The sequence below is a fragment of the Gymnoscopelus braueri genome (genome assembly GCF_963280865.1).
Source record: "Gymnoscopelus braueri genome assembly, chromosome: 22".
In the NCBI taxonomy this organism is placed as follows: Eukaryota; Metazoa; Chordata; class Actinopteri; order Myctophiformes; family Myctophidae; genus Gymnoscopelus; species Gymnoscopelus braueri.
The window spans coordinates 44,071,557-44,084,286 of record NC_137624.1 but is presented as its reverse complement, the minus strand read 5'-3'; the positions used below and the strand labels follow the sequence as shown (position 1 = coordinate 44,084,286).

At 40.1% G+C, this 12,730-nt stretch overlaps 1 protein-coding gene across 1 annotated transcript in view; it reads left to right on the top strand.

Moving 5' to 3' along the window:
- Positions 1–12,730, top strand: part of LOC308078254 (organic cation/carnitine transporter 2-like) — a gene marked incomplete at both ends in the record, with an annotated part of 28,380 nt that overhangs the window by 9,799 nt on the left and 5,851 nt on the right. Inside the window, 4 exons of the mRNA XM_080419375.1 lie at positions 9–115; positions 1,911–2,125; positions 4,722–4,904; positions 6,062–6,197. Of these exons, the coding sequence (XP_080275501.1) occupies positions 9–115; positions 1,911–2,125; positions 4,722–4,904; positions 6,062–6,197 (641 nt within the window). The remainder of the gene's footprint in view (positions 1–8; positions 116–1,910; positions 2,126–4,721; positions 4,905–6,061; positions 6,198–12,730) is intronic.

Genomic DNA, 12,730 nt, shown 5'->3' with positions numbered 1-12,730 from the left:
TGCTGCAGAGTGACATGGCAAAGGACAGATGTGACCCAGAGGAGCGTCACAGCGTTCTAGACCTGCTAAGGTTCACCAAAACCAGAAACACAACACTCATACTCTTCCTAGTGTGGTGAGTATCCACAGGTTGTTTTGCACTCACCTTATCACACCTTAGAAGGGTATGTCTATAAGTATGTGCTTCTTTTGCATGTCTTAAGACACATAGACTAAGTACATTTACTCAATAACAGTACTTAAGTACAATTTTGAGGTACTTTTACTTTACTGGAGTATTTCCAATGTTCAGTACTTTTACTTCTACTCCACTACATCTCAGAGGCAAATATTGTACGTTTACTCCACTACAATTAATTGATAACTTTAGTTACTAGTCACTTTTTAGATTTAGATTATTATTAAAAAACAACATACATTACCCACAGCCTTATATCAATTTCGGCCATTTAAAAATAGCCGATCTACAAGCTCACAATGCGTTGTGATGCGACACATTGTGAGCTTGTAAATCTGCTATTTTCAAAAGATTATTTTGAAAACTTGAAATGGGACATTCTGCATAATGAGTACTTTCTACTTTTGGTAATTTAAGTACATTTTGATACCAATACCTTTGTACTTGCACTCAAGTAAATTTGTAATTCCGGACTTATACTTGTAACGGAGTATTTATACATTGCAGTATTGATACTTTTACTTAAGTAAGGGCCCCTACACACTGCCCGACATTTGAAATGGTCGGCGAGAAAACAGATTGCACAAGTTTCTCTCTTGAAATCGGGCTATATATCGTTGTGGTTCTCGCACGATTGATTGGTCGGCGACAGGGGATCACTCATTGCAAGATATTTCACCACGATGTGATCCCGACCCAATACATACATTTGTGTTTTATTCCAAACGTCCCACGAAAACGTGAAAGGCTCCCGTGATATATGCGCGAGACCGAGACAGAACACTAATGATTGACATTAAATCATTCTCTATTTCTCTGTATGTCTCTCTCTCTCTCTCTGAAACAAACGTTACTTTCAAAATGTCAACCACGGTGCAATTCAGATCAGAAGCAGCGTTGCCGTGTCCGCTTATTATAAGCGAGTTGCTTGTAAAAAATATTGGTGGTTGCGTTTTTTTAGCTTATTTCCAAAGTATAGTTGCTTATTTGGCCGTGTTTCTTAATGTTGTTTTTTTTCTTTGAAAATTGCTGTGACGCGTTGTGAGCTTGTAGATCAGCTATTTAATTTGCATATAAGTTTAAAGTGCTCATGCTAGTCGCTTTTGTTGGGCTTGTTATCATAGACCTGGTTGCTTATTTCTCTCGCAAAATCTGGCAATACTGTTCAGAGATGCATACCTGCGTGATCAACACCTCGCCGAGGAACGCCCCATCTTGACTGAGATCGGTGGTTTTGTCGGCGAACAAAATATCCCCGACAGTGAAATTGGGTCAAATATCGTACAGTGTGTAGGGTGTAGGGGTCTTAACACATTTTGAGTATTTTTCCACCACTGAGTATGTGTCACCTGTCTCAGAGTGGGTCACCGTGTGTGTGTATTCAGACACTCTTGTGACCGACGGTAGCAAAGGGAAAAGGGAGGGTGCCTTTTGTCTGTGTGAATATGCGAGCGCATGTCAGTGGGGATGTTTGGGGGGTTTGACCTGCGAAAATCACTAATTGTACTTATTTTTTTCAAGCTAAAAGACTGCAAATTCACAGAATAGCAACTAAAAACAAAAGCTGAAGGGGTTGGCAAAGAGTCTCATTATTGGGAATCTGTGGAAATTCAGTAATAACAGTCAGTTATGAGTGTGTGCTTCAAAACAGTGTACAGTTTTGGTCTGTATTCTAGTGAATGTTCTGAATCTATAGGGAGAAATTAAACACACACCTGTGTGTCCCTCCCAGGTTCTCTATAAACACTGGCTACTTTGCTCTGTCCCTGAACACATCCCGTCTCCACGGCGACGGCTTTCTCAACTGTTTCATCTCGGCAGCCGTGGGGTTGCCGGCGTCCGTCTCCAGCTGGCTGGCGCTGCAGTATCTTCCCAGGCGGCTGTCTTTGGCACTCAGTATGGCTCTGGGAGGAGGAATGCTGTACTGCATTCAACTGGTGCCACAAGGTGACTGTAGGGACTTTATCATAGGAAACTAATGAATGTTGGAAGTTACAAGACTACTCCTTCTCAGTCTAAAGATGAAACAAAATGTCATCCTTAACAGCATTCCATACAGCTTTGGGACGTAATCCTATCTAAAAGAGGAAGGCCAGGCTCCAAGAGTGGCTAACTTGGCATTAATGCCAAATAAAACCAATGCCAGTCCGAAGTGTGTTTGTGCGTGCGTGCATTTTTGTGTGCGTAGATATTCTGCTAATCATTGCAAATTTTGGATATACTGTATATTCAGTAATGTGAAGCACTTGCATGCACATATGTACACAAATACATACATAGTCCCTGAGCAAGACTCTTAACCCCTAATTGCTCACAGGCCCTCATTGGAAACAAGCCCTCAAGGACTTTCATGAACGTCCTTGAGGGACTAAAAAAATGGTGCCCAAAAAAAACCTTAAACAGGAAGTGAGTTATGGACAAAATTCAAAATGGCCACCTAAACTGTTGACCGTTGACTCAAAAGACACCAAAATAATCTCATAAAAGCATACAATTTGGCACACATGTCCCTTTGGTCATCCTAAGACATCCTAGAAGGGGTGACCAAAGAAATCTTAAACAGGAAGTGATTTATTGCCAAAATTTTAAATGACCGCCTACACAGTGTTATCGATTGACTCAAAAGACAAATAGAGAATCTCATAAAAGCATACAATTTGGCATACATGTCCCTTGGGTCATCTTAAGACATCCTAGAAGGGGTGCCTGAAATTATCTGTAACAGGAAGTGAGTTATTGACTAAATTGAAAATGGCCGTGTACAGTGTTGAAAGATGATGCAAAAGACACTCATAAAAAAAGAATCTCATAAAAGCATGACATTTTGTACAAATGTCCCTTGGGTGATCGGAATGCATCCTAAGGGGTGCCAAAAAAAAGTTTTAAATGTCTCTCAATGGAAAACACTCCTCCCACACGGGCTGCACTGCTACAACATTCAAATCGAGCAGTTTGCCAATCTGGCATTTGGTCCAGAAGCCTGAAAGCTATGCAATCTCTACCATCTCCTGAAGAATATGGATGTATTAAAGTTGCTGATTCGTGGACACCTTTATGGACACTCTTGCCAGAGGCTGCTTAAGGATAAGGATAAGGATAATTCCTTTTAACAGGTCGTTCATGAAAGTCCTTGCGGTCTTGTTTCCAATGAGAACCTGTGAGCAATTGGGGTTAAGAGTCTTGCTCAGGGACAAATTTCATATCATCGGCACATATGCTGGGATAGCCTGGAATCGAACCTGGGGCAACCAGGGCCTCTGGTTCCCTAGGCGGGCTCACTAACCACTCAGCTATGGCCGCCCCTAGTTTGTAGAGAACTCAAGTGTGACTGCAAAGCTGAGCCCTTCTGTTCAAGAAAGTGTAGATGCCGGGATGCTGGGTTACCTTGCAGAGCATTATGCCAATGTGCTGGTAATTGCGAAATGGCTCACATGAATACATGTAGTTACTAAACACTAATCACAAAAAAAACTGTAATGATCAAGAAGAAAATACATGAGAAGATAAGAGTGTAAAACAAGCAAGAAGATGTAGAGTGCAAAATAAATAAGAATATGCAGAGAGTTAGATAAATAAAGAAGATTCAAAGAGTAAAATAGAAAAAGAATGCAGAAAGTTCAATAAATAAGATGATGTAGAGTGTAAATGAAAACAGAAGGTAGACTACAAAATACGGCAGGTTATGCACTGCATAACCTGCCGTATTGAGTCTACATAATATGCAGACTGCCGTGGTCAACTGTTTAAACAGCCATTTAGAATTTCTTCAACATGGTCCCTTCCTAAAAAGTTTAATAAACAAGCAAACAAACAAATAAATAACCCCTTCTAGGATATATTAAGAAGCACTCAATGTACGTACCAAATTATACACTTTTATGTTTTCTATTGTGTCAACTGCTTTAGTCAACTGCTTTAGGCGGTCACTTCCTGTTTAAAACCTTTTTGGGCGCCCCTTGTAGGATGCGTTCAGATCACCCAAGGGACATTTGTACTGTACCACATTTTATGAATTTTATGAGATTCTTTAGGTATCTTGCATCATCTTCAGATTATTTTGGGCACCCCTTCTAGGATGTGTTAGGATGACCCAAGGGACATAATTATGTGCCAAATTGTAAGCTTTTTGGAGATTATATAGGCTTTTTGAGTCAATCACCAAGACTGTAGGCAGCCATTTTCAATTTTGTCAATAACTTACTTCCTGTTAAAGATTTTTTTGGGCACCCCTTCTAGGATGTCTTAGGATGACCCAAGGGACATGTGTGCCACATGTTATGCTTTTTGGAGATTATTTTGGTGTCTTTTGAGTCCACGGTCAACAGTTTAGGTGGCCATTTAGAATTTTGTCCATAACTCACTTCCTGTTTAAGATTTTTTTTGGGCACCCCTTCTAGGATGACCCAAGGGACATCTGTATCAAATTTCATGCTTTTATCCGCCGCGTAAAGATTTTTCTGCATAACACACATACAAGATATCAAAATAGATAGATACATGCATCTATTCTACTTTATTCTCTTCTATTCTCCTGTTTGCTTAGGTCTACCTAACCTGTCCATAACACTGGAGATGCTGGGTAAATTGTGCATTTCCAACAGTTTCCAACTGATTTTTGCCTACACCGGAGAGCTGTACCCAACAGTCATCAGAAACACAGCTGTTGGCACCTGTTCCATGGTTTCCAAAGTGGGCGGTATCCTTGCTCCTTACGTCATGCAACTGAGTACGTTTCCGTCCATATATATCTGCAATGTCAACTTCTACTCTGTCAAAGAGTAATAACTATTACTAGTAATAACTACTATTGCATCTGAACAGATACTTCCGAAGTGAGTTACTGGCACAGAAAAGTGTAACAATATGACACAGTACTTGGCAAATGGTCTTGCATTTCTATAGCGCCTTTATCCAAGTTGCCTTACAAAGTGTGTTACTTTCACCCATTCACACACCGATGGTGCAGACAACCATCAAATGACACAGGTCTACGGTTGGGATTTTTAAGATCTACATAGATTCTTGAATAGTTTGACTTATACTTGATGGCAGTGAAGCTTATTCCATCGTTCCTGACCCATCAAATCTACTGTTGCTGCTGCTGCTACTATGGGAAAAGATCTCCTCCGACCCCAGCCTCCTTCTGTGTAGATTCTGCTCTATCTTGGTGGGGGGGTATATTATTGATATAAATGTGTGGGAACCCTGTGTAGAGCTGCTGCAGGGAGCATCCCCAAGAGTAGAAGCGTACCACCAAGTCAAACTGTAATTGCTATCTCCATATGCAATAATTAGTTAATTAATTAGACGTTTCCTGACAGAAGTATGGTACTTCAACACTTGTGAACTCCCATGCACATGCTGCATACTAAACTATTAAAGACGGGGTGCCGTGATTTTCAGTGATTCCCTCCCCCCTAAAACATAATCATCAGGTATTATGGTTATACTAGGAGGAATATTTTTTTCAAAAAATTGTACAGAAAGTGTTAAAATTATGTTTTTATGTGGACATGCCTCCAGTTCATTAAGTATACCTGGTTCTCACCTTAGCACCTCCTCCACCACCTTAGCACCACCCACCTGTCCTAGTCCCTCCTCCTCCTCATGCCCACACCTGTTATGTTATGATAATGAGGGGGAGGGTATAATTTGACTGTGTCATTAAAGTGCTGTTTTTCTATTGGCACGTTTGACCCTCAAGGTTTCAGCCTCCAGGAAGAAACTCAAAATAGTCAGAGAAGACATAAAACACCATAAAAACACCTTAAAAACAGCTTAATGAAGTTCTATCAACCTCATAGACACATGAAAAACAGAAAAGGTGCAAAACCATGGCACCACCTCTTTAAGTCATTAAAATGTGCTCTTCTCCATATGCAGGTATATACTACAAGTTTCTACCATATCTATTGCTGGGTTCTCTGGCTCTTCTGTCTGCCCTGGCCACTCTCTTCCTTCCAGAGACCTTTGGTCGACCTTTGCCTGAAACTTTCCAGCAGATGCCTGTGAGAGAAAGGTATGCTCCTGGGAGAATTACTAGTCGTGAACTTGGAGATAAAAATAGGACATTTGTCCTATTTTTTGGGGCATGCTTTTAGGCCAGATTTTTTTTTTCTTCCTAAATGTTCAAAAAATTGCAACAATAGCCAATCTGCAAGCTTGTACATCTGCAAGTTATGCAATTCTTCCTACGACGAAGTATATAGGGCTTTAGTGGTTATCTGCATTTATACACAACACTAATCCTATGCCTTTTCTTTGCCAGGATAAAGTGTGCATGTTTCGTCAATACAGAGGATGAGACCCCATCTGTGCCCCATCTACAATATCGACACAATTCTACAAAATGTTAATGTTCTGTACATTTCTGTATATTTTTAAACATACATGTATTTGACTAGTATTTGACAACATTAAAAAAGTATTTTCCAAAAAACATACAGTAATGTTATTACTGTATGTCTGTGAGTCTAATATGAGCACAGCTCCTAACTGAATGCACTGTATCGCAGAAGAAGTCTTGCTTTCACAATGTCTCTCGTTGATGTTTTCTTCTTCTCCTGTAGTCTGAGGGAGTTTGTAACGTTTCCTTTTACAACACCTGAGGGAAACAAAAGACAGTGAGCCGCCATGTCTGGGTCAAATGTTTATACATCATTCTTCAACATGATCTTACTCCCTGAACCACATCAACCCTAGACTCCCTATTCTGGGGGGCCAACATTTGTTGAAAGCAGATCTACAAGTTCACAACGCATTGTGTTGCGTAGTGTTATTAGGTTATTTTAGGTAAAGAGATCTGGTGTAGAGGGAAAAAAGGAGGGGGCCTGGTATAGACCCTGGGGGACTCGGGTCAACTAAGTACATCAGTCTTAAGTGGTTAATGTAAATCGGCCCGGTTGCAATAGACTTGAAAGGAAATCATGGAGAATGATCGGATTAGCGGTAATTGATGTTATTGACTTTATTTAATGATTTAACATATTCATTTAGTGACAGTTTGTCCACAAGAGTTGAACATCATTATTCAGTATGTATTCACACAGCTCTGTTAAGATGAACTGTCATGATGGCTGTTTGTATCAATATCAGACAATGAGTGCATGTATACAGTATGTGTTTTGTCGTTGTCAGTTACTTAAATGTCATTAAAAATAGTTTACAGCAGGTCTTCAACGTTTTTCAGGCCAAGGACCCCTTAATTGAGACATATAGACAAACAGGACCTCCCCATACAAATTGTTGTTGATCTTTGAGAGATTGAATTGAGACTAACAGTAGTTTGGAAGTTTTCCACTGGGTTTAGTAAAGTGGCTCCAAGTGATGCAACAGTTTTGATGGCTTCATAGGTGTGTTTGACAGCACTGTCATCAGTGTTGTGTAAATTACATTTATTTTTGTTTGTTTGTTGTTTACACATTATCTATGCTAATAATATGTTGGATTCATTCATCATTTAGTTTTTTGGGGGGGGACACAACCTGCCTGTCACATACAGTACACATTTGACTTTCTTGATCACATTTCACTTTTCAACTCTGAGTTTGTTGTCAAAAATACAGCCCAAATAGTTAACCTTGAAGATTACTATGATTGTCAACTCTGACCTCGAAATCATTTGCATTACTAAGGGTTTGGACCCGAAAAGAATGAGGAAAGATCTCAAAAGATAAAGTGATATGAAGTGTTATTTTAATAAATAATGTGAATAAAGGCAGTAGTGTTGATTTTGACAGCAAATGTTGATTTAGTCATAGTCTTTTGAATACAATTCCATTTAGTTATAGTCATATTTTAGTCATCTGAAATGTTTTACTTCGACTAAATATAAGATTTTAGTCGACTAAATCTACAGTTGATTTAGTCGACTAAAACGTATTTTGATGGTGCCTTGACGGCTGATTTTACACTTGGTTGCATGATGCTGAAAAGCTCACAACGCGTCGCAGCGCGACACGTTGTGAGCTTGTAGATCAGCTATTTTCAGAGCGCAACACCTGAGCGCAACCAAACATACTAGTCTTAGTTCTACTGGATCTCTTCTCCACTAGTCTTAGTTCTACTGGATCTCTTCTCCACTAGTCTTAGTTCTACTGGATCTCTTCTCCACTAGTCTTAGTTCTACTGGATCTCTTCTCCACTAGTCTTAGTTCTACTGGATCTCTTCTCCACTAGTCTTAGTTCTACTGGATCTCTTCTCCACTAGATCCCTCACTAACATTTTTGTCTAGTTTTTATTTGTTGACGAAATTGTCAGTATATTTAGTCTTAGCTTCAGTCATCATACCTTAGCTTTGATTTAGTTTTTATTTAGTTTTCGTCAGTGAAAAAAGGTAGTCGACCAACATTTTTGTCATAGTTTTAGTCGACAAAATCAACACTGCTGTATTGGTTGTTCTTTTCATGTAATGATGGGGAACTATTTGTTTTTGTGGTGATGTTTTAGTTTTTTTTTTAACCCTCCAAGGCAACAGGACCCCTTCAGCAAGGCAGACTCGCCATCGGACACACACACACACACACACACACACACACACACACACACACACACACACACACACACACACACTGTAGGAAGATGAAAACTATTAGACTGTAGTAGGCCTGCTGTTCCACTAATAGTAACCATTAGTTGAACAGCAGGCCTACACAGCAGTGATAGTTGCTGCACCTGATACTGAATGTTGACATTACTCCTAAATGCATTCTATATGCAATATAGAATGAATATATTCTATATGCACTGTAGCATACTATACTCTATACTCGCTGTTTTATCGCTCAACACCAGCGTACGCTCTTGACATCAGCGAAGAAGATTACTGAACTGGGTGAAAACACCAAGGCCATATCCCAAGCTTCCATATACACACACACACATACACACATGTAACATATCCTGCACCACACGCCTTCGCGTCCCTGCTCCTCTCCCCCCTCCCGCCCCCCTCCCCCCTCCCCCCCCTGGGCTCCCTTTTTTTTGCTCCTCCCACGCTCTGCCCCCCTCTGGGGGCAGAGCGTGAGAGCAGTGCTTTTTTTGCCCGTTCTACTCCATTCCATCCCCCCCCCCCCCACCCAACTCTTGATATGAGGGATCGTTTAGCGCCATGGTGTTCATGGTTCATGTTTATGGTTCATGTTCATCGTTTACGGCTGCTGTGGTGTTGTTTTTTTAAGCTGCACTAAAATGAATTTCACCCACTTTTTTACCTTGTAAACCTGTGATGTGACAATAAAACTGATTCTGATTCTGATTCTGAGCATAATGTAGGCCTATCTGCAGTGTGTCATTTTATTCACAGAACCTTCACTTTCAACCTGGCGTCCTCTAATTTTGGCACGATGCCATCAAAAATCTATCTATCAATCTTTCTATCAATCTATCTATCAATCTATCTATCTATCAATCTATCTATCAATCTATCTATCAATCTATTTATCAATCTATCTATCAAAAATGTGGTTAGCACTGACAGACTGACAGACTCGGTTGGATGATTGACAGTGCAGTGTGCCAATGGTTGTTGACGATATCGTTGACAGTGGTCCAATAGTCACCCCTGTGTGGGGGGGGGGGGGGGGGGGCAGGTCACATGCACTCGTTGTCATAGTGACAGGATGGTTAGACAGCCCAGTGGTTCTCAACCTGTGGGTCGGGACCCCCAGGGGGGGGGATATGTAACAGAATATGTAAGATTCTGTAAGTCAGGGGTCTTCAACGTTTTCAGGCCAAGGACCCCCTAGCTGAGAGAGAGATGAAGCAGGGACCCCCTCTATATTGTATAACATTGTGTTTCAGATTAAACTTTTTTGCTGCTCTTTTGCTGCTCTTTTTTCCCTCTACACCTATACCTCTTTGCCCCAAAAAAATAGCAGATCTACAAGTTCACAACGCCTCGCAAAGCGAGGGGTTGTGAGCTTGTAGATCGGCTATTTTAAAGTTCTCCTCAGAAAATCGATGCTAGGGTTCAAGTGGTTAATGTAAAAAATATATATGTATCACACAACGATTTGGCGGACCCCCTGTAGTAACTCTGAGGACCCCCTAGGGGTCCCGGACCCCCTGTTGAAGACCCCTGCTGTAAAGGATGAATTATTTTTGGGCCGTACCCAGTTCAAATGTGATTATATTTGAGAACCATTGGGATAGCTTACCTGGGTTGGTTAGTGACAGAGAAGGTAAAGCTGAACTAACCTGAGGAGGACTTGGTTCTCTGCAGCTCTGCCACTGAAAAAGTGTCAAAACTGAAAAATGTTCTGATCTAAAGCAGCACTGACTTGATTTTTTTAGGCTTAAGCTGAGTAGATTGAAGTACATGTACTCAAGTACTGTACTTAAGTACAATTTTGAGGTATTTTTTGGGGCGGTGAAACCGCCCCTATATGTGAGGTTTGGATTTTGCACCCCCCCAACCCTGCGCTGTGATTGGCCACCAGTGTACCCCCCTAACCCTGCACCGTGATTGGCCAATCACAGTCTATTCAGGACTGTGATTGGCTAGTGAAACATGACACATGTGCATAGCCCTATAAATAGGACTATGCACAAGTTAGGGGTGTACAATGGTTGGTCCACAATATTACTTTTCTTTAAGTGAACTTCCATCACTGTGATGACCACTGTGACCACACCGCCCACTTCACACTGGGTGTGATTTTTTACTTTACTGGAGTATTTCCAATTTCAGTAATTTTACTTCTACTCCATTACACCTCAGAGGCAAATATTGTACTTTTACTCGACGACTATTATATGAAAACTTGAGAATTCTTTGTAGATTTTGATTATTATCACAAAACATACATTAACCACTTCAGCCCTATATATATATTTCGGCCATTTGAAACTAGCCGATCTACAAGCTCACAATGTGTCGTGATGCGACGCATTGTGAGCTTGTAGATCGTCTATTTTCAAAAGATTTTATACATTTTAGAACTTGTGAAATGGGACATTCTGCATAATGAGTACTTTCTACTTTTGGTACTTTAAGTACATTTTTATGCCAATTACTTTTGTACTTTTACTCAACTAAATTTTGAATTCCGAACTTTTACTTAACATAATGTTTCTACATTGCAGTATTGATGTATTATTTTTGAACACTTGGTGGCAGTCATTGGCTGCACAGGGGGTTGTATAGTAGGGACACAGGTGACAGAGTGACAGTGAGGTCACACAGTTTTGTCACCTGACCAGCACAGAGCAACATGCTACAACATAACCTGGTATGTTCATCTATTTGTACAACTATGTCAACAAACAACAACAAACTAAACTGTAAATAAAGACTCTGATGTACTGGGTCTGTGTAAGATGACCTGTGTATTAATGACAATGGGGAAAAGGAAGGACATTGTCAAAAGTAGATAAATCACCATCACACACACCAGTAAGTCTACCTTGGACTTCTTACAGGATAACTGCAGTATCAGCTAGGCCTACAGGTAGGAATATTCCATGAAATAGACCTGAATTTGATACATAATTACACTATCAGCAATTTAGAGTGAAGTTCAATTATTTCAAGTTTTAAATGCACATTGTCCCTGTCATATAAACTGTCAAACTAAATGTACCAACAGTAGATGTCTGTGTTTACAGATGTCTTACTTTAAAGCATGGCGTCAGAAAAAGATAAATCATCTTCCAAAATATATACGGACACTGATGACAATCTGATGGGTCACTGTTAAGTATGATGACATTAAAAGTATAATTCTTCCTATACAATACAATGATATGACTGTCCATTAATTTGGAGACTGATATGCTTAAAATTATTTTTGATCTATAGGTGACAAGCTGCCCCCCTTTTCCTGTTGCACCAACAAAGTTAAAGTCCAATTAGGACACGGTGGTACTCACTGCTTGTGAATATTGATAATAATTTATGAACTATGTTAATCATTTATTCGGTGTATGCAACATGAAAGTAGTTTAAGCCTCATTTATGTGTTTCAGACAAAATTCAGCCTACTCAGCCCGGTTGAGCGTGCTGGCAGAACACAGGGCTGGGAAACGTCTACAACCAGTGAGTATTGATCACATCAAACCAGTCACCTTATAGCTCAAGAATCAACCATGTTAAGTCTAAGAACATTCTTTGTATATTTTTCAGACTCTTGACATGCAAACCTATAGGCTCTCTTTGGATGGGAAAAGTCTGCATCCAGTGAGTATTGATCACATTAAACCACTCACCTTTTAGTTTAAGAATCAGCCATGTTAAATCTAAGAACTGTCTTTGTATGTTTTTCAGATGACATGTTGAAATGTAACCCAAAGTAAAGCTGAGGTCCTACATCCAGCGACGGTTGTGCTGTGAAGAAGAACCTTATGTAGCATCGTTACATGCAACGATCTAATTGTCTGCCATCCAATGATGCTACGACAAAACACACTATCAATACTTTTCTCATAGTACAGATTGTAATCAACGCAATCCTGCCATGATCTACCCTGTCTTGTTTTTATTGTATTTATTTATTTAGAGTAGCCGATTACTTTTTTCCAACTTTTTCCCCCCAATTTAGTGCTTGTGCCAA